The following is a 21,520-nucleotide window of genomic DNA, read 5'->3' on the forward strand; positions in this document are numbered from 1 at the left end:
CATTGAGCATCTGCATTTGACAATGTTTTTCTCCACCTGTATTAGTTTGCTTTATCCTAATTCAAATATCGTGTAGTTTTCTACTCACATTTCTGATATTTCTGGTTCCTTTTGCATTATTTCTCTGTCCTCACTGTAGTTTCCCACTACTTCCAGTTTAGTAGCCTGTATGAATTTCATTAAGTAAGACCAGTCCTTAAAACTGATCCAGAAATGCCCATTAGAAACCTCCCCCAACTCTATACGTTGCTGGTTATAATTGCCCATTGCTCGTGGCCAGTATTCAGTCCACTCGGCAAAGATTTTGTCCGAGCAATTTTTAAACTCAGTGCAAAATTCTGTACAAAAATCCACATAGATTACATCCATATGCTCCCCTCATCCACAATTTATCCCCCAAAAATTGCCAAACAAGTGTGATTGGTTTTCTTCTTTATGGAAGAGATTCTCAAAGGCACAAAGGGCAGTTAGTTACCATGGCAGATAGGTGCCTAATTCCCATTTGTGCCATTCAAAATCTCCCACATATCTCCTTATATTCTCCTTCTTGACCTTCCACTAGAAAGACTGAAGTTTGGATGGTCATAGAGACTGCATCACCCTCTTAACCTCTGTGGCTGGCTGGTTCAACAAGGTCAGAGTTATGGTACAATGGCAGCAGAGCATGAGGAAATTTGAACAGCCTCTGTACCTGTTCTGTGCATAGTGAACTTTATGTCTCCAAGGCTGTTGATACAGTATTGTTCACATACACAAAATTCACACAAAAAGCGTCATGTCACTGTCACTTATTCGTGGATTCATTCTCTGTGGACTTTATAGAAACCTGGTGTCCTGAGGAGCGATTTGAAGGTGTTATGGATCACTTAAGGAAAGGGAGGTGAAGTGACTTGCCCAAGGCCTCTCAGCAGACAGGAAGAGAACCCAGGCCTCTGCCCTAAACTTTAGATCATCCTGCCTTACCTAGGATTTTATGTTTTTTAACAAGAAAAGCTTTCAGTTTATTTCCCATGACTTCTGCAGTTAAAGTAAATTTTTAGACCTTTTTCTTCCAAATAAATCCCACATATACTGTTATCAGAACACTTTTATAAAGGGAGCAATGTAGTTTGAATTTTTTTTCAATCAGTTTAACTAAACCTAAATATTCCTTCATATCTGATGAAACTGTGGGAAATCCATCATTTGTTTTGTTGCCTCTAGCAAGGAAAAACTATACAGACTGCATTCCCTCCACTCATATTCTTGAGATCTTTGTGTAGATCTGAGCCCATCTCTCTCTGATTTTTCAGGAAAAAGCAACTGTTTCCAAAATTACAATCAGAGGGAGATGGGTTCAGACCTGCACTAGAATTTTGAGAATATAGATAAAGGCAATGCAGTCTGTATACTTTTTTCCTTTCTGTAGGTGACAAAGCAAATTAATGTATATAAAAATACATCTAATTTAAAAAATTAAGATAAAGAATAAAAGCAATACTTAGAGGAGGGCAATAGAGGTAGGGAGGGAAGGAAGTTCGTAGAGAGGAGGTGTTGGGAGCATGCATTGAATAGGATCAGATAGATAGTTTCAGGACAGCATCCCATATCTCTGAAAGCTTTTTCCTGGGTATTTGTTACCGTATTCAATTCTTTCCATGGTGACCACGCTTACAATGTGTATGCTCCAGTCTTCAGTTATTGGTCGCTGTTTGGATTTTCACTTTTTTTAGTGCTAGTCTTTTAATAATTATTAGTACTCTGCTAAGCCAAAGTTTTTCAGATTTATTCAGCATCTAACGAACATCCGTTAGGTTCAAAATTACATGTTTAGTTTGCAACACAGTTTTGATAGAAAATAATTAATTCTGCAATTAAGTTCTGCTCAAAACATATGGACGTAGGAGCATTCCCATAACATATGGGATAAGTTAGCACCTGCTTAACCACAGAGCCAACATTCTTCTGACTTAATCCCTCTATGACTCAGCTCCCCATCTATAAAAAGCGGGTAATATCCCCCTCCCCATCTCCCATGTGTTGTAAGGATGGATTAATGTTTGCGAAGTGCTGAGAGACTATTGTGATGAATGCCATAGACAAGCCCATTTGAAAACTAATAATTCTGCCTTTAGAGCAGGGTATGGATAGTGTGCAGCAAATAAGGCCTTGGGCAACATGCTGAATAATGAGGAGAAAACAAAATATTGAGCAGAATAGCAGCTCATTAAGTGAGCACTGTCCATCCAGTATACTGAATGAAATAGGGCTCCTATGGGTCAAACATAGTATGTGATCATGTAATTAAAGACTGTATAGTAATGTGTATGCAGAAGGGGGCTAAATTAAGGCATTTCCTAACTTTTGAGTGCTTGACATTGCAATGTTAATATATTATTTTAGTGTATTTTTTGTGTGTACTTCCCTAGGTTTTTAAGAAAGCAAACTAGAAAAAAACCAACAAATTTAATTATCTGACATAGATTCATAGATATTTAGGTCAGAAGGGACCATTATGATCATCTAGTCTGACCTCCTGCACAACGCAGGCCACAGAATTTCACCCATCACTCCTAAAAAAAACCAAAAAAAAAAACACAAAAAAACCTCACACCTATATCTGTGCTATTGAAGTCCTCAAATTGTAGTTTAAAGACTTCAAGGAGCAGAGAATCCTCCAGCAAGTGACCCGTGCCCCATGCTACAGACATCATATTGACACACACACGGTTCATCAGCAGGTTTCGCTCTCTCACACAGACCACTTCTACTGAACTAACAGAGTAACTGATAGCCTACTACTTCTATTATCCTGTGTGTGGACCAGCCCAACAGGAAGATGGGACACTTTGCCAGTGGGTTTCCCAGATATTTGCTTATAGCAGAAGAATGGTGAGACTCAGGAATCGTGGGTTCCATTCCAGGCTCTGGAGGAGGGTGTGCTGTAGTGAGTACAGACTCTTCTGCCTGTTTTGCCTACACTTGATCCATTCTGCTCTATCCTCCCCAACCTGCCCCTGTTCCAGTCCTGACTCATCCACATCCCGGGGCCCTCATCCCAGTTCTACTCTCCTTGCCTATCCATCCCCAATTTCTGCTCAGGAGTCTCATCCAAGTCTCATTCTCTTTGTCTGTCCAGTCCTAATCTCCACATCCAGGCTCTCTGTCAGAGTCTCAATCTTTCTTTTGAATGCCGGCCAGTGCCAGTTACCCCTTCCCGCTCCTCATCCAATCTCTCTGGCTACCAGTCCTAGTCTTCTTCCCCAGACACCTCATCCAAAATGTCTCACCCCTCACATCTTGCACAATTGCAGCAGCTAATCATTTTCAATGTCATTTTTAAATAGCAAAACTATTTGCCTCAAATATTTGTGTAGACCAAAAAGCAGAGAGGGAATTTTACTAATATTCTGTGTGAGTGGTATAACTTGGTCTGGGATTTTATTTTCTATCTTCACTTTCTTAGGCTCTCGCAAAGAAAGCAAGAGATGGAAAACTGTTACCTGAAGAATACCAAGGAGGATCTTTCAGGTAATTTTTTTTTTTACCAATTTAATAGATACAATATGAGCTTAGAGCTACGACTGGCTCTCAGATATTCAGATGTGCATTAACATGTCACATTATAAAATCAGCCAATGTATCTGTGAAACCACATTGTGATTTTGAAAAGAGATGCAGTGATCTACACCTGCAAATTAGAGAGGATAATCTAGGCCTGAGATTCCTATATCAAAAGAAGAACCCTCACAGTTTTCAGACAGGTTCACCTTGATACAGCCAAGTCTGTTGAGAGGAGAAAAAGGGTTTTGGCTTTTATTTTGCATGTCTGTCCATCTGCAGGAGATTGTTTGTTTATTATATTTAGTAGTTAAGAAAACACAGAGTCAAATATTTACTTTATAATGTAAATATTAAGCTTTAAAAAAATTAAAATGCCTTTTTATTGCAAAGACACGACTACTGCAATGTAAACCAGTGTACTCTCGCCTCATTTAACCCAGCCTTGCAGAAAAAGGTCTCCAGCCAAACAAAAGCTGCTCCATAGCTGGGAAATAACCCTCCTTAGTCCACTCTGATCTTTGAGATGTAAACTTCAAAACTTAAATGGCACAATTTACATGTATTTAGCAGTTATCCCCCCGCCCCCCCCCCATTTTTTTTAAATGTACAAGAAGAAATGAAATGATTTGTGCTAAACAAAATGTTAACATTTAAATGCAAGGCAATACAAAAGTTAAGTTTCTAACAAATTTATATTGGCTTCCTTGAACATATGCTGATTGAGTTTTTTGTGGCTTAATGTGCATCTTAATGTATTACACTTATGAGAAACAGAACACTATTAAACAGAGAGTGGTTAACGTTACTGTGGAAACCTGAACTTCATGACTTTTTAAAGTGATTAAGTGTGATTTTTTTTTTCAACTGTGCAGAATTATGGTATTAACACAAATCTTTGCATTTACAATGGATAATTGGTGACTATAAAAATGTCCTGAGACACACTAGTAATAAAGCTCTTTTACAGAGAGAGATCCGTTAATATGGGTAGTATAATTGGACTACACCAGCCTAGAGCACAGAACTATTTATTTTGCATGGTGTTTTCAGGCTGAAGCAGCTGTCAAAAGAAAATATCTCCTAGATGATCATAAGCATTTCAGCAGAAAAAGCTAATGGGAATCCAGCAGTGCAGGGATGGATGTCCTCATTAACAGAAATGGCTTTAGCGGGGGGAGAAGAAAAAACACCACCACACAGGTTTCAAAGGAAGGATGATAAATCTAAAAATAAATGGAGGCATTGGGCTAGATCCTTCTTGTAGCAAGTCATAAAGTCATCTTGGGGTGGTATAGAGTCACCGTAATGGCTTGTATGCCACCTACAATGAGTGAAATAGGGGCATGCCCTTGGGAAACAGGATAGGACCAGGGTTTACCTGTGCCCCAATGATACCCAGCTGCTGTAATGGTACACTGGCATTACCAGTAGCCTTTGTAAATTGAAGCACCCCTCAGTTACATCTGGGGTCCAACCTGGCACACATCTGGCCCAGGCTCAGGTGAGGTGCAAAGCTGGCTTAAAGCTTGCACACTCCTCAGCAGTGGTGTGTACTCATCATCTGACCACAAGGATTAGGGCTTATAGATTCTATATATACTTGCATTGAGGCGCAATAGCTAGTCCCCTTCCTCCCTGCACTCTGCCTCTTTCATCTTTGTGCTCGTTTCTTTATCATACTTTTGTGAAATATTAGACAGTAGGTATTCTGTGAATCATTAGAACTTCGCTATGGTACAGGAGCTGAATTCAAATGCTAGATAGAGTTTTGCATCATATCTTTTATGTGTTTCCCTGCATCAGGCAACACCTTACTCAGCAGATAGGATTCATTCATAGGAGACAGCAGGCAGAGATTTGACTGCTGCCATCCCACTGGGTTTATTCCAGGGTGAGGGTCACTATAAATTGAAATCAGACTCCCATTGTTAGAGGCTGCAGTTTTGATGTGCTGAATGGGCCTTTTCACAGATGCCTGGAACTAGGCCTCCTGTTCAGCCCATACCTCTCATTTTTTGGGCAGTGCTAATCTGTCTGGAGGAAGAAGAGGCTGCCACTGCAAATTCCCTTAGTAGTGACTTTTCGACAGCTGGGTGTATCTCGGTTGTGTGACGATGCGGTGATATCTTCCTGTAACACGTACAATATGTACATAAACTTTTCCCCCTTCCTTTAGCATTTCCAATCTGGGCATGTTTGGCATCAGTGGCTTCATTGCCGTCATAAACCCTCCTCAAGCCTGCATCCTAGCTGTGGGGCGAGCTCGACCCGAACTCAAGATTGTGGAAGATGAAGAAGGGAACGAGAAACTTCAGCAGCATCAGCTTATGACCGTGACATTGTCAAGCGACAGTCGGATGGTGGATGACAAACTGGCTTCAGTGTTTCTGGAATCCTTGAAAGCAAACCTAGAGAATCCGATACGACTTGCCTTACATTAAACTGATCAGGGATTGGCTCCTTCTTTGGCAAAATACAGAACAAGGTTACAAACTGTTCCCCTCTCCTCCCCCGCTGCCCCAGAGAAATAGCGAATACTAAGCATGAGGGGGACAATTAAAATATTTAATTTATTTGAATTAACTTGAAAGACTCTTCAGATCCACCTGTGTGACCATTTCCAGCTCTCAAGTTTTATACTGTAAAACTGAAATAGTTAAATATTAAAATAGAGTTAATGCATTAAAGTTCTTTCACTGCTTAATAGCAACTGCACCAAATTTAAACACATACGTTACTGTTTAGTTAGAGAAGTTGAGAAAACCTTGGGACATTTGAGTGAGAAACATGAAATCAAAAAGGGAATAAGACAATGCTTTGTTTAAGGACTAAACTAGCTTTCACAGTGAGGAAAGCAAACGGCATGACTAAGCAAGATGGCCCTATAAATCCCAATCATCATTAAGAGAATCAAACCAGCTACCAGTTCAAGCAATTATTTTAGCTATTTAAATATGTGAAGAGGGTTCCAGCTAAAATCTTCTGTCAGAGTTGGGTGATATAAACTGTGAGAGCTCTGAGGTTTTGACAAGGATTTTGCTAGGGGTTCTACTTGACACTAGATAAGTTACTTTGGTTTGGTGACACATGACCATATATAAGTTACTTTAGTTTGGTTCGTGTCACAAACTCAACTGTTCTTGACCTTCTACTTTACTATGAGCTTTTCCAGATGAAAATAACAGAGGGCAGAAAAATTCTAGTGCACAAACCCCAAAGTACATAATGGATGTAAATGGAAAAACTCAAATAAAATAAAATATTAAATAGCCTATTAGCATCTAAAAGCTGGATTTGAAAATGCATTTAGCATTAGATTAATTAAAAACACATTTAAAGTGTGTGTGGGTATGCACTTCAGTATTTTAAGATCTCTACTTAATGTAGTGTCCCATAATGGAGACAAATAAATTTAATAAATGTGTCAGTAGGAGTTTTGTCATTTACTTCAAAAGAGCCAGGATTTCACCCCAGATATTTTTATCATTACAAACTTTCAATCTGCAATAAATTGTGAAAGTGATACTTTATTGTAATAATTTATTGGGTTAAAAAGTAGTCATGAGTTACATTAAATAATTTAAACATTGCCCTGTATCAAAATTTAATTGGTGTGTCCTTGTTTGACTATCGCAAATTGTAATAGTGCTTTTGCAGTTGTTCCATGGTATTGTTACCTGATGTGTAACTGAAAATTTAAGTATGTTTTGCAGACTGAATACCTTAATGAAAAATGATCTTTCTATCACATAGTGGTACCAACTTCTTCATCAGACCTGAGTGGTGAAAGTCATGAAATTTTTGAAATTTGCATGAAATATGAAATTTTGCATACTGAACATTTGCTCAATAAATCCCTTCTTTGAATGGAATGAATGAATGTATAATCACAAAGTGCATATCATAAGTAGATGGCTACTGAATTCTAATTCAGTTTGAGGCTGAAGAATAGTAGCCTTGTATTTGGATTAGCACAATGGAATCCCTATTATGATAGTTTACTGTTATGTCATATGGAAACAATGGGGATTTCCAGTGAAATAATTCCAATGAGGGGATCTGGTGACAACATAAGCCACTAGTGCCCCATTCAAGTCCTGGAGTCTGTCACTATTAGTGCCACCATATTTTGTTGTATGTAATTCACTACACCAATTTGTTCTTTAAGATCCAAACTTCTTAAGTATTTATTTACTCACCAAGTTGTTGCAATACTTACAATAGTAAGTGTATGTCTAAAACTTATGTCAATGTTCAGGTTGGAGTTTTCATGAAATTAGTTTGCTTCTTTAACTGATACAGTGTGAATGATGCAACATGAGAAATTTATAAACTATCAATCTGACACTGTATTTCTGATTACTTATATAGCATTACTAATGCTTCTATCATAGCCATGCAGATTAACTTCAGTGTGTGACATGTAGCTAACCCCTTCACAGCATGCAGAATGGTTACCTGTAAGCATCCCAACGTTGTCACTGGATTGAAACATAGTTGGTGACGTATGATATGTGCTGCCCGTCCGACTGAAGAAAGTCTGAACAAGTGAAAATGTCTTGTGGTTTCAACCTAGTTCCAAGGAAATGCGTGTCCATATTACAGAGTAACCACACGATTTGGCACAGCAAATGACTGCTACAAGAGAAATGGAACAGCAAAAGTGGTGCTTTTTAGTATTAAAATATACAGCAAATATTTCATTCTGAAAAACTTAGATTTAAAAGTATTGTGGATAAGATGTTTCAGAAGTGTCTTAATGGTTAAAAATTAAATTGTTTTACTTTAAATAAAAAGCTTCAAAAGTATCATACCTCATGCGTTGTTCTTTGTGAATTTACCGTTGTCAATATCTTTGTCATATCTAAGCAAGAGACTCATGAAGAAGTGATCCAATTTCGTAGAAAGCAGGAGTCAGAAAATTGAAAATAGAGATCTATGAACAGTGTACTAACATTTTCTGCTGGGAACATGCTTCCTGGGAACAGGGATATGCTTGAATGTTGTGGTGGGGGGAAAGAGTTCCATACAGCTTTACTTTGAAAAGAGAAATTGAGAAAGAGGACCAAAAATAGATAACATATTTTGCTTCAAATGCATTCTGTGCTTGACAGCATGTCAGAAACAGTATGTACCTTCCCTATACTAATTAATTCCTAATTATGTTATCAGTGTAGATGACTTTCTTTCTGAGACTCTTTTTTTGTTCCTCTGAAACCTGTCTTTTTTTAATCTATTGTCTCTGGAATCATCCCAGATGTGAATCTCTAAAATAACGTGGGTACTGCAAAATGATTGGATAACACTCTTTTTTCCCCTGAACCTCTTGTCTCGTGTGTTGATTTATTCCTACACATAATACAATAGAACCTCTTTAGATCCCACTAATGACGAGGTCTATTAAACATTACAAAGTTCTGCTTTTTATCAGGCAAGCCAAAAATTTGATGTCAAAGATTCTGTATCAACACTGCCTTTGTGGACATGAACCCATGTATTTTGTGTGTGTTGTTGTAGTGGGTAAAAATTGCAGTGTATTAGGTGGAGAAAGGAATATATGTGGTATATTAATGAGAGAGTAACAGTTGTATAATTCTGAGCCATTGGAGCAAAGTATCCTACAGGCCTTTGTCTCAATGTGAAATAGTCAATGCAATAAATGAGTGAAAGTATGGAAATGGGTGGCTCAAGGGGTTGATAATCTGATACAAAGCCTTACTGTGCTGATTGTTTGTTGGTTTGAAACTGACTCATGCTGTTATTGAAAGAGAATTACTATTTGGTGGCTGCATGGTGACCTGTGGGAAATGAATCGATGGCTTCAGGTCAGATGCCCACAATGCAAAACACAGCAATGTAACTGAGCCCATGCGGACAGTCTCGGTGAAGCAGTAAAGGATTGAGTAGAGATAAATTACCTCCTCACCCCCACATGTTATCCAGAAATGACCCATGATGGGGAACAATGTGTGGGAAGCTTGCATAGCTGCCCCCTTTGCTGTAGCTGTTCTGTGAATGAGGACCTTGCTCTCCAGGACTGACAATCCAGCATCTTTCACAGGTACGATATTCACTAACCTTCAAAGAGATTGAAGAGTTCCATTGGAGGAGTGATAGATGGAGACTAGATATGACTTAGAATTACACTGTGGCAAATGGCAGCAAAGACACTTGAAAGCTGCGGTGACTGAAAGAGGGCAAAGCCTTCCACTGCTTGTCCCACAAAGAAAATAAGGCATGTTACTGACATCTCTCTTGCCAGGCCAGACAGGCCTTTAGGCAAACAGCTTATCCAATACTCCCAAGATATCTGGGCTAGTGACATGACAGCTCACACTTCCTTTACTCGCTTGGCTTCTCTCCCAAGAGTTCTCTTCACTTTTCCACTAGACCATTTTGTCCTGGCCCATTATAGGCTGCTACAGGTTTGTGGGGTTTTTCCCCTCCACTAAATTCCTTGGAAAGTACTGTGCATTGTGATTTCCGTGGAAAGCACCTCCTGGACATGCACATCAAGGGAGTGCTCTCTGTGTGTGCACAGAAACCCTCTTTGGCTTATTCCAGGACCATATACAGTCCCCACAGCTGTGGAAGACAGAAAATTATGCTGGAGACTGATACGCAAATGCAGAAGAGAGAGACTTTGTTTTTGGTATTCCACCAGGCTAGTCCCCTACTACAACTATTTGTAGGAGTCAATAGCAAACATTCTTTGAAGCAAAGTAGCAATGTGGTGTGGTCTTTTGCATACCAATACCCATAGTGCTTGCTTATCTCATACAGCTGCTTGATGGCTATAAAGATTTGAATGCATGATTATGTGCGGCATTCAAAGTTACTTGAAATTAGGTACTGTATTTTTTTCCCTTTTATTGGAACACAAACTGCATAGAGAAGCTGAAACGAACTTTTCTGAGGTTGAAAGCAAAAGCATGGGTTAGTGGCAGAATACCTCCATGAGATCAGGCTGCCTAAGTGTGTACTCATCTATCTAGCAATTTGTAAGTGAACACCAACAGGAGTTCATATACCATGTGATGAGCATGGTAAAATCTAGAAACCCATGCAACACTATTAATAAATGATTTTATTACAGAATCTGTTTTTGGAATGAATTTGTAGACTTCTGTGGCACTTCTGTTCTTTATTCTATTGGCCTTTCCAAGGGCTATTATTTGAACTCACACAGAGGCCATTTCCATGCCATTGGAAAGCTGTTTCTCCTAACTTCCATGCATAAATGATGTACGTTACGTGCTCTAATTTACAGTTTGCAGGCCTAGAGAGAGAGAGAGGTTTCAAAACTGCAAAATTCATATTAAAAACTAACTTAAATGAAACTCTTGGTTCATGTGCTAAGAGCTGTTCACAGCATCATTCTTCAAAAAGTAGTTTAATTAAACCGATTTATTCTTCTAATCTTCCAGTGTATGCATTTGTTTACCGTAGACTTTGATAGTTACTGATTTCTACCTTGCCAAATCAGGGCTAGCAGTTGCTTTAACTACAACTGCTGATTTACAGATAGGCCAGCAGAGGGCAGTCTGAGCAGCCCGGTTATCTTCTTTCAGCTCAGTTGTGTCTTTTGTAGGCAGGTGTGGCTAAGCATTGTTGAAGGCTGTTGGTGTTTAAGTGTGTGCTGGAACTGAAGCTGTAGATCGGTAATTTTAGTGTTTCTGATTTGAAGTGTGCTGAAGACACCTGATGTGGAAAAAAGGAATGATCATCGACAGGGGCTGTCGAGCAGCTTCCTCCATGCTGATGTCAGTTCCACAGCTTTCTTTGTAATTGGTTAAACAGATGGGGAACCAAGCATTTCATGCAGTTGAAAATACCCTTGAGAAAATGTAATTACTGTGCTCCCCCTCCCCCGTTACTATATGTGAGATGCAATATGTCCATTATAATCCCTTTCCACATTGTGTGGAAAGACAGGAGCTTGCCTCAATGATACTAGCCATGAGAAAAGTGATGGGACATCAGGAAATCCTGCTGGAAAATTGCATTCACCAACAAAAAGCAGAAAATGAGGAAGAGTGGGAATATACATATAAAATGATTAAACTGCAGTGGATATATTTTACTGACACTTTTAGGCTAGGTAAACTATCTCTCCCTTCTGACCAGTGTATTTCCAGTTATCTACATTCATTGTGTTATACTCACAGAAGACAGGCTGCCCAAATACACCTGCTTGCTTTCTCTTCAGTGGCTGAAAATTGTTACCACACAGTTCTTTTTATGCAGGCTTATTCTATTCTTAATCAAAAGCACTTCAGAAAAAACAAATTCAAAGCAATAAATGGACCTATATACATGCTAATAAGACTACTAGACATCACCCCAACTCTACTGTGGGTTCTGGCAGGAGCAGTCCCTCAGCAACCCTTCATGCAGTTCAGGGGTCTGTGATCTGGAGTCTCCCAAGAGCTGGTAATCAGTAGACAATGGGTTTTTCTTCCTGGGTGTAGCTTCAAAAGGGTGGATTTGAAGTGGGTCATTTGCATTCGCTTATCCTCAGGTACTTCCTAGGAAGTCCACTTCACATGTATTGTTCCACAAAGCCCTTTAAAATTCCTTATAGAATTTCTTGAGAAGGTACATACATACAATGCCACAATAACACATACACAATTGCATTTTTAATACAATGGACCCCAAAGGTATTCAAACTAATTCAGTAAAGTTTAACTTCATTCAGTTAAGTTTATATAGGATAGTGTCAGTTTGTCACAATTGCGGTTTTAGTGAGAAAATTCTAATCTCCATTTTGATGATTTTGCATTGGCATGTACTAAACATATTAAAATATACTACTTTACTTTAGACGGCAGGTGCCTAGCCTGTGGAATTTTACAAATAAATCACCATCAGGTCTCTCACTACTATGATGTGTACTAGCTGAGGTATATCAAGGGATTTAACAATACAAGATAACTTCTCACTGGTACCTTCTTGCCTAGGGCCAGATCCTCAGCCGGTATAAAATAGCATAGTACCACTGACGTTCATGGAGTCGTGCTGATTTATGCCTAATAAGGATATGGCCCTTTATTTTTAGTATCTATTAGAGAAGGCAGGGCACCAAACACTTTTGTCATTCATTGCAAAATCGATTTCCTGCAGCTTGCAAACATATGAGCTGAAATAATAACATTGTACTAAATAAATTTCACAGAAAATTTCAATATTCATAAGAGCCAAGCAGACTGAACAAATTTTTATTCTAATCAAGACTGTCAAATGCTGCAGTGTCCGAATGGAAAGTGGTAATGGCAAACACTTTCAACTATCTGTGAAAGCTGCTTTCAGCAAGTGAAATGACTTCCTGGTATTCTGACACTACAATCTTTGTTGTTTGCCGTGTTATTGTTGCTATTTTGGTCCCGGGATATTAGAGACAAAAGATGGGTGAGGTAATATCTTTTATTGAACCAACTTCTATTGGTCAGAGAGACAAGCTTCAGGTCTGTATAGCTTGAAAGCTTCTCTCTTTCACCAACAGAAGTTTGTCCAATAAAAGATTACCTCATCCACCTTGTCTTACTACAATCTCTGTCATGTAGTCAGAAAATATTTTATAGTAGGAATCATCAGTCTGTACCTACCCTACCAGATGCCCCATATCTTATGATCCTCTACCAGAAATGGTTGTGTATTGATAGGATGTAGTTCTAATAGTCTGTAATTTTATATAGAATGTTTCATTCTTAAGAATCTCAAAGCACTGCACAAACTGACATGCAAAAACTTCACCCTTCACTGAAATACAGGCATCTCTGATGTGAAATCTAGCATCTGTTCAGCAGCATATAGCATCAGTGAACTGCTGAGGCTACCATTCCATCCATTTGAGACTGCGAAGGGAAACCAGGCTAACAGAATGTAATTCCTTCTGTTGGAACTGGCCCTGGACCAAGCCCGTGCTCTTTGGAATGGTGCCATTTGTTCTTTAATGACCACAGGTGGTCAGGACCTCTGACTGTATCTCATCCAAAAGAAGATATTCTCCCTATATTGATGCTTTGTACTCCCCCCCACCCCCACCCCCTTTTTTTTTGTTGTTAATGAAAGATGAGCTTAGCTTTCTGGAAAGGCATAACTTCTTCTCATGTATTTTTAAAGAAGTACTTTTAAGCTCAAAAACCTAAATCACCTTCCACCATCCTAGTAGTAGTGTTCTTAGGTCCTCTTGCTGAATATTCTAGGCATGCCATATTAAAACAGCTCTTTCCACTTCTACTATCCATCACACAATTCTCCCATGTCCATTTGCAGAGCAATAGTTGCTAAGGAAACAAAGGAGAAGTTATAGTCTAGTTCATAAGGGCAACTAAACTTTTTGAGCCAGATCCACAGTTGGTTTAAATAAATGTAGCTCCACTGAAGTCAAGGGGAAGATGCTGGTTTACACCAGCTAAGGTTGTGCACCCTTATGTCCAGCTTCACTAGCCTGGGTACTGTTGTCCTTCCAGGCTTCCATCCTTACCACATGCTTATCCTTATAGATATCCCCAAACCTCAGGCAGTGGCCTGCCAACTTTTTACATTTTCCTACACCACACATGCATGCTACTTGTTGAAACAAGAATGTCACTTTCCACTTTCATATAGCCACTCACTCTGTTCAAATTCTGAGGTTGATACATCTTAACAAGTTGCAGGCAATAAATATATGGAAACTATCCTCTGGAAGGTAGTCTGCTCTTTCACCTCACTCGTGTATTTTTAAGGGCAGTTGTTGACCAAGCCAGGGCAACACTCTCCCTTAAAATGATCTGTTGCCCAGTTCTAAATGTGTTAACCTATTCTTTACCCAACAACTTCTCTCCTTTTTCTACCGTTTGTATTATCATTACCTAAATTTGTTATGATGTGCTCTTTGCTCTGCAGCCTTGATACATTTTATAGAATCATAGAAATGTAGGACTGGAAGGGACCTCGATAGGTCACCTGGTCCAGTCTCCCCCACTGAGGCAGGACTAATTATTATCTAAACCATCCCTGATAAGTGTTTGTCTAACCTGTTCTTAAAATCTCCAAAGACAGAGATTCCACAACTGCCCAAGGTAATTTGTTTCAGTGCTGAACTACCCTGACAGTTAGGACTTTTTTCCTAATGTCTAGGGTGACCAGATGTCCTGTTTTTACAGGGACAGTCCCATTTTTGGGGACTTTTTCTTATATAGGTGCCTATTACCCCCCCACCCCCTGTCCCCTTTTTTCACAGTTGCTATCTGGTCACCCTCCTAATGTCTAACCTAAATCTTCCTTGCTGCAATTTAAATCCATTCCTTCTTGTCCTATCCTCCAGTGGTTAAGGAGAACAATTTATCACTCTCCCCTTTACAATAACGTTTTACCTACTTGAAGACTGCTATCATGTCCCTCACTCTTCTCTTCCCCAAACAAAACAAACCCAATTTTTTCAATTTTTCCTCATAGGTCCTGTTTTCTAAACCTTTTATCATTTTCTTTCCTTTCCTCTGGACTTTCTCCAATTTGCCCACATCTTTCCCAAAGTCTGGTGCCCATAACCTGAGGAGTACTCTGGCTGAGGCCTTATCGGTGCTGAATAGAGTGGAAGAATTACTTCTCATATCTTGTTTACAACACTCCTGGTAATATAGCTCAGAATGATGTTGGCTTTTTTCGCAACAATATTACATTGTTGACTTATATTTAGTTTGTGATCCACTATAACTCCCATATCCTTCTCTGCAGTATCCTTCCTAAGTAGTCATTTCCCATTTTGTATTTGTACAGTTTTGCATGTCTTTCCTCTGCTCTCTGGACATTTCACAAATAAATAAACCACAGCTTTAGTTAAAGGTGAAGGATTCAAAGATAGGTGGATAATGTTTTGTAGTCAGATATAGTACTACATGGAAGCATATCAGTTGCCACCTGCCTTTTACACTACTTCAGTAACGTGGAAAATAATTTTGATCCTTTACATCCAAGAATAAGACCCAAGGGAACGACAGTCTTCTCCTCTTTGCCTTCACTTGTAGATAATAAGGTCTAATAGGTTGCAGAGGGACTCATTTAACATGTTCTCCATATGGGAAATCGCTAACAAGCACAGTCAATTGGTAGGATGAAGAAACTTTGGAAGTCTTCAGGAAAGACTGTCATACCATAACTGGAGTAGTAGATACAGACTAATCTACTAGACTATGAGGAATAGATCTTACTGTTCAAAACATGTTTGTTTTCAGACTAGGGTAGCAGAGATGTACATTCTCCAAAGGAACCCTAGGATTCAAATGATCTAGCCATGTCCTATGCTCAGTGTTTTAGTTCATAAATATAGCCTGTGAAATTACTCATCTGGAGATTACTTTTGAACCCACCTTTTAGCGAAGGGGATTTATCTTTGGATAAATGCACTCAAATATATACACATGGCATATCTTATAGCCGAAAGGTGTACTGTGATAATAGAAATCAGAATACACACCCACACTCAGAAAGCTGACACAGTATGAAAGCTATTAAATATCCTTTTGAAAGATCTTTCCAGAAATACAGTGTCATACTCTGATTTAACATGACCAGCATGTTTTGTCTATATAACTCCAGGGACCTAAAGTATAGATCAAGAATAAGGAAATCTACACTATATACGGTTTTAGTGTCTCAACCAACTTCCATTTAGTAAATGGAAATCTTTCCATAGTTTCTAATACACCCAAAATGCAAGGTCATACATCTAGGAACAAAGAATGTAGGTCACATTTACAAGAATATATCCTGGAATGTAGTGAAACGGAAAAGGACTTTAGAAATCATGGTAGATAACCATTTGAACATGAGGTCCCAAGGGCTGCTATTGTTAAAAGAACTAACACAACTAGCTTGTTGCTTGTTGTAACTTTTTGCTTCTTTTTTTTGATCGGCTCCTGGCCAGCAGGGGCAAGGGGGAGAAAGCTCGGGGGAAGAGGGTCAGGGATGCACAGCGGGCCCATCACAGTCCCAGTCCCAGACTGCACGCCAGGGGGATCTAGTCACATAGAGTGTTGGGGTTCTTAGGAATGGGCTTGTTTTGGCCTTGTCTTGAAATGGGATTAGCTTGATTTTTGGCTTATTGTGAAAGTCGGAGTCCTTATTTACTGCGTGAAAGTTGACAACTGTGCTCATAATCTGTGTGGGAATGGGGTGGGGGGGCAAGCAAACCATGAGAAAAATGGGAATAAACATCCGTTTGTTCTATGATTCTTGATTGTTTTATTTTCTGCAAAAGTAGAGCTTTATTTAATAGATTCAAATGGCATTCCTGATTTTGCTAAATCTAGAGTGAAAATGACCTGTCAGGAAAGAAAAAATTAACAGACTGTCTCTGTCCATGCTTCTGTCAAACTTTACATCCTTTAAAATGTTGTTGTTTTTATTCTATTTTCAAGTTCATTCATTTAAATAAAGGTAAATCTACTTCTTCAATTTCTTTTAAAAATATGTGCATATATAATATAATATTAGGGAGGCCTAAGAGAAAACTGCTTTGATGACATTTGAGAGAGCCCTGCACTAAATAGGTTCAGTATCATGATTCTAGAGCAAACTCTAATTCGTGCCAATCAATTGTGATGCAGCTGAATGTGATGATTGGAAGCAGACAATTTTCATCGGGATACCATTTATGCCTATGCAGACTCCCATTGAAGTTAGTGGGCTCTGCCTGAGGGGAGGGCCCTGTGTGGATCACACTGCAGCATCAGGCTCTGAAATTATTGGCAGGGGTCTTGTTGTCTTACATGCAGTGTGAGATGCCTAATGTACTTTTATGTGCTGTAAATAAGTGGTTCTCAACCTTTCCAGACTACTGTACTCCTTTCAGGGGTCTGATTTGTCTTGTATGCCCCTAAGTTATGCATCACTTAAAAACTATTTGCTTACATAACCAGATAAAAATACAAAAATGTCCAAGCACACTATTATTGAAAAATTGCTTACTTTTTCATTTGTACCATATAATTTATAAAATCAATTGGAATATAAATATTGTACTTACATTTCAGTGTATAGTTAAGGCTAAAATTTAGTCATGGATATTTTTAGTAAAAGTCACAGACAGGTCATGACTTCCGTGAATTTTTCTTTTTTGCCTGTGACCTGTCCGTGACTGGATATTTTTAGTAAAAGTCACAGACAGGTCACAGGCAAAAAAGAAAAATTCACGGAAGTCATGACCTGTCTGTGACTTTTACTAAAAATATCCAGGACAAAATGGGGATCTGCGGGTCCCCACACCCCCTGAAGCGGGGCAGCTGCACAAGGGCTAGGAGCCGCCTGCAGCAGCTGGGGGCAGTGGGGTATCCCCGCCGCTTTTTTTTTCTCTCCAGGTGCTGTACGCTTCTGTGGAGTGTTTGGTCAGGCTCAACTGGACCCTGACCAAGCCGGTCAGCTTCGGGCAGGGGGTGCATCAGTGGTGTCCGCTGTTGGGCCAGCAGTATGCTCTGGCAATCAAGCCCTTTCTCTGTCTCCTCCAGGGTTGGTGCTCTGAGAGAGCAGAGTTGCGGCTCATCCTACTGGCGTATGCCGACGACATGCTCCTCATGGTCCAGGACCTTGGTGCGAGTGGAGGCCTACCACGCCATCTACTCAACAGCTTCCTCCACCCGGGTCAACTGGGTCAAGAGGTCTGGGCCTGCTGGTCAGGGACGGGTGGCAGACGAGCTCCCTCCCACCTGCGCTTCAAGCCATTTGGTGGGGCGTGGGTCTGCTGCTCTATCTCAGCATCTACCTTTCCGCCATGCATCCTTCTCCGCCGGAGAGCTGGTAGGATTTGGAGGCCAGGGTGGGCGAGCAGCTGCGGAGATGGACAGGACTGCTCCATTGCCTCTCCCTGTGGGGGAGGGCACTGGTGCTGAACAAAGTAGTCCTGTCCATGCTCTGACACTGGCTCGACACCCTGAGCCCAGCCCCAGGGATCCTGGCCTGGCTCCAGAGGGTAGCTCTGGAGTTCTTCTGGCCAGGACTGCACTTGGTCTTTGCAGGGGTTCTGAGTCTTCCCCTGGAGGAGGGAGGACAGGGCCTGGTCTGCCTCTGCAGCCAGGTCTATGTCTTCCACCTCTAGGCCCTGCAGAGACTCCTTTATAGTGCAGGTAGTCGGGCGTGGAGCACGTTGGCGCACACCTTCCAAGGGGCCAAATTTACATGCTTGTGCTCCACATGTTTAGTTTCTTCACCCTCATGTTCCGCCCCAATACTAAGGGGTGGGACTATCTACTACTAGTAGAGGGTGAAGAAACCTGGTGGCTCAGCCTCTATTCCACCCTGGTCTCACAGCCTGCTGGGATATTGGCTGGCGGCTCCTTCATGGAACCGTGAGCACGGGCATGTGCCTGGCATGGTTCACCCCCATTCCTGATGCCTGCCCCTTTTGCATCATGTGGGAGAGAACCCACATGCCGCAAAAGGGGCAGGCATCAGGAATGGGGGTGAACCTATCTAGAATGCGCCAGGTTGCAGCCTCTATTTCGGCTCCTCCAGAACCTCCTGTTGAGGTTCTGGCTGCGCTTTTCCCCACACCTTTTCATATTCGCACACCCTGTCCAGGGCCCCAAAAAGTCATGAAACCTCCTTGTTAACCTCCTCCTGGCACTGGCCAAAGCGGCCATTTACTACACTAGGAGAAGGATGCTTGACGAGGGGGTAGTCTGCGACAGTGGGGCCTATTTCAATTCCTCCCTGGTCTCATGCATCCAGGCAGAGTTCCTCTGGGCAGCTTCTGCTGGCTCCCTAGACAGCTTCGAGGAGCAGTGGGTGCTGTCGAGGGTTCTTTGTTTGGTGTCCCCCTCTGAATCCCTAGTTTTGAACCTGTGTGACCTGGACACGGTGGCTGAGAGCTGTGGGGTACCCTGCCACCTGCGGGGACCAGGAACTGTGGAATACCCCTGCCGCCCGCAGCTTGGGGGTTTCCCCGCGGTGGCTGAGAGCTCAAGGGTTCTCCCACTGCCTGCAGCGGCTGGGAGCTCGGGTGTTCCCCCACCACCAGCAGCTCCGGGGGCACCCACGGCCCACAGTGGCTGGGACCTGAGGTGGCTTGGATCTCCAGGGGCTGCCAGAGCCAGCTGGGGTGCCTTGCAGCTGCCTGCTCCCGTGGGCAGCAGGGGACCCTGGAGCTCCTGACCACTACAGGCTGAAGTTATGGAGGTCGCTGGAAGTCATGGATTCGGTGATTTCTGTGACCTCCGTGACTAAATTATAGCTGTATGTACAGTATATAGAGTAGCTAAGTTCCCTGTAAGCTGCGTGGCCATGTAGCCGCCTATTTAGCACTGTGCAGGCACTCTGGGAACCTGCCCAGGGACCTGCCTCAGCCGGGGGAGGGGCACCTCTTCCCCAGCCCCCAATTTAGCCCAGCCCCCAACCTGCAACGGCTGGAGCACCCCTACCCTGGCCCGGACCCGGCCGGGGAAGTGCAGCACAGCCTGGATCCAGCCTCTTCCTGGGCGGCCTGGCCCAAACCCAGGTAGCCCTGCCAGGACCCAGCTGCAGCCAGGGTGGCCCAAACCTGGGCAGCCTGGCCTGGACCTGTCGCGGTGTGACCCTTCCCAAATCCAGCCCAGGCCCAGATTTCTTGTGGCTGGGGCACCCCTCCCTGAAGCCAGCCCCAGTCCCAGAGCTGCCATGGCTGGGGGAGAGGTGCCTATCCCCCCCAGCCCAGGTGCTGCTGCGGGGAGAGAGAGCTGGGGGGAGTCCTCACTCCCCACTGTAGCCCCGAAGCACCTTCCTGCACCCTGAACCCCTCATCCCTGGCCCCACCCCAGAGCCCACACCCTCAGCTGGAGCCCTCCCCCCTGCACCCCAACCCCCACCCCAGCCCTGAGCCCCTCATTCCCAGCCCCACCCCAGATCCCACACTGCCAGTCAGAGCCCTCACACCCCTGAACCCCAACCATCTGCCCCAGCCCTGAGCCCTCTCCAACACTACGAACCCCTCTGCCACCAAATGAATTTTGTTATGTGCATCAATATGAAGGTAATGTGTCACACATCACTTCCATATTGATGCATATAACAAAATTAATGCTGCACATGGGTGTAAAAAATTAGAGGGAACATTGTAGAGCAGTATAAACAAGTCATTGTATGAAATTTTAGTTTGTACTGACTTTGCTAGTGCTTTTATGTAGCCTGTTGTAAAACTAGGCAAATATCTAGATGAGTTGATGTACCCCCTGGAAGACCACTTCATCCCCACCGGGGTACACATATCCCTGGTTGAGAACCACTGCTGTAAATAGGAAAAGTGACCAAATTACAAAACAGTGGCTGAGTCAGGTTCATGGCAGCAGATCATCTTATGTAATGTGGAGAATCTTTGAATAGAGAAGGGAATGTCCTAAATAAATCTTATGGAATTAGGATTGACACAGAGGTTGTCTCATCCATTATTTTCTCCAGAATTTTGTTTCCTAACTAGTCTAAAACAGATTCTGAATGGATTTGTAAACTCTTAAGGGCAGGAATTGTCTCACTCGGTGTGTACAGTACCTGGAACAATGAGGCATCTAGATACCCCTGAAATAACTAATAATGGACATCTCCAATGTACTATCAAAATTTTGGAACTAGCTTCTGTCAACAAAAATGGAAATTGCTTTTTTTAAAATTTAAAGATTAACATATTTAACAACAACAATAATGGGTAAAATGTGTTTCCTCCGCAGAGACTGCAATTTTCTTGACTGTTGGCAGGAAGAAAGAAAAATTAGGACAGAAAGACCAATAATTCTGCACTGAAATAAAGGAGAAAAGCACTAGACCTGTTATCAATTTTTAGGTAAATTGCAATTGATTATTTAGGTAAATGTAGGTTTTGTTTTAATCTGACTTGTGTTCTTACATTGCCAGAGTACATCTGGGTTTTTCAGATTAATATAAATAACCCCCTTGCCCACTTTTCCATTCCTGAACAGAATGTCTTTGCTTTCTTTCCACCTTCCTTGTTTTGTACTCCTGTGCTCCC

General features: G+C 41.6%; 1 protein-coding gene across 4 annotated transcripts in view; it reads left to right on the forward strand.

Moving 5' to 3' along the window:
* The window catches only part of PDHX (pyruvate dehydrogenase complex component X), a 100,206-nt gene extending 91,855 nt beyond the window's left edge, over nt 1-8,351 (forward strand). For all 4 annotated transcript variants that reach the window (XM_048855646.2, XM_048855647.2, XM_048855648.2 and 1 more), the window contains exons 10-11: nt 3,446-3,510; nt 5,720-8,351. In XM_048855646.2, the coding sequence (XP_048711603.1) occupies nt 3,446-3,510; nt 5,720-5,984 (330 nt within the window). In that variant the 3' untranslated portion in view covers nt 5,985-8,351. The remainder of the gene's footprint in view (nt 1-3,445; nt 3,511-5,719) is intronic.
* Nucleotides 8,352-21,520: the final 13,169 nt, after the last annotated feature.

This window comes from Caretta caretta, chromosome 6, assembly GCF_965140235.1.
Source record: "Caretta caretta isolate rCarCar2 chromosome 6, rCarCar1.hap1, whole genome shotgun sequence".
NCBI classification, from domain to species: domain Eukaryota; kingdom Metazoa; phylum Chordata; order Testudines; family Cheloniidae; genus Caretta; species Caretta caretta.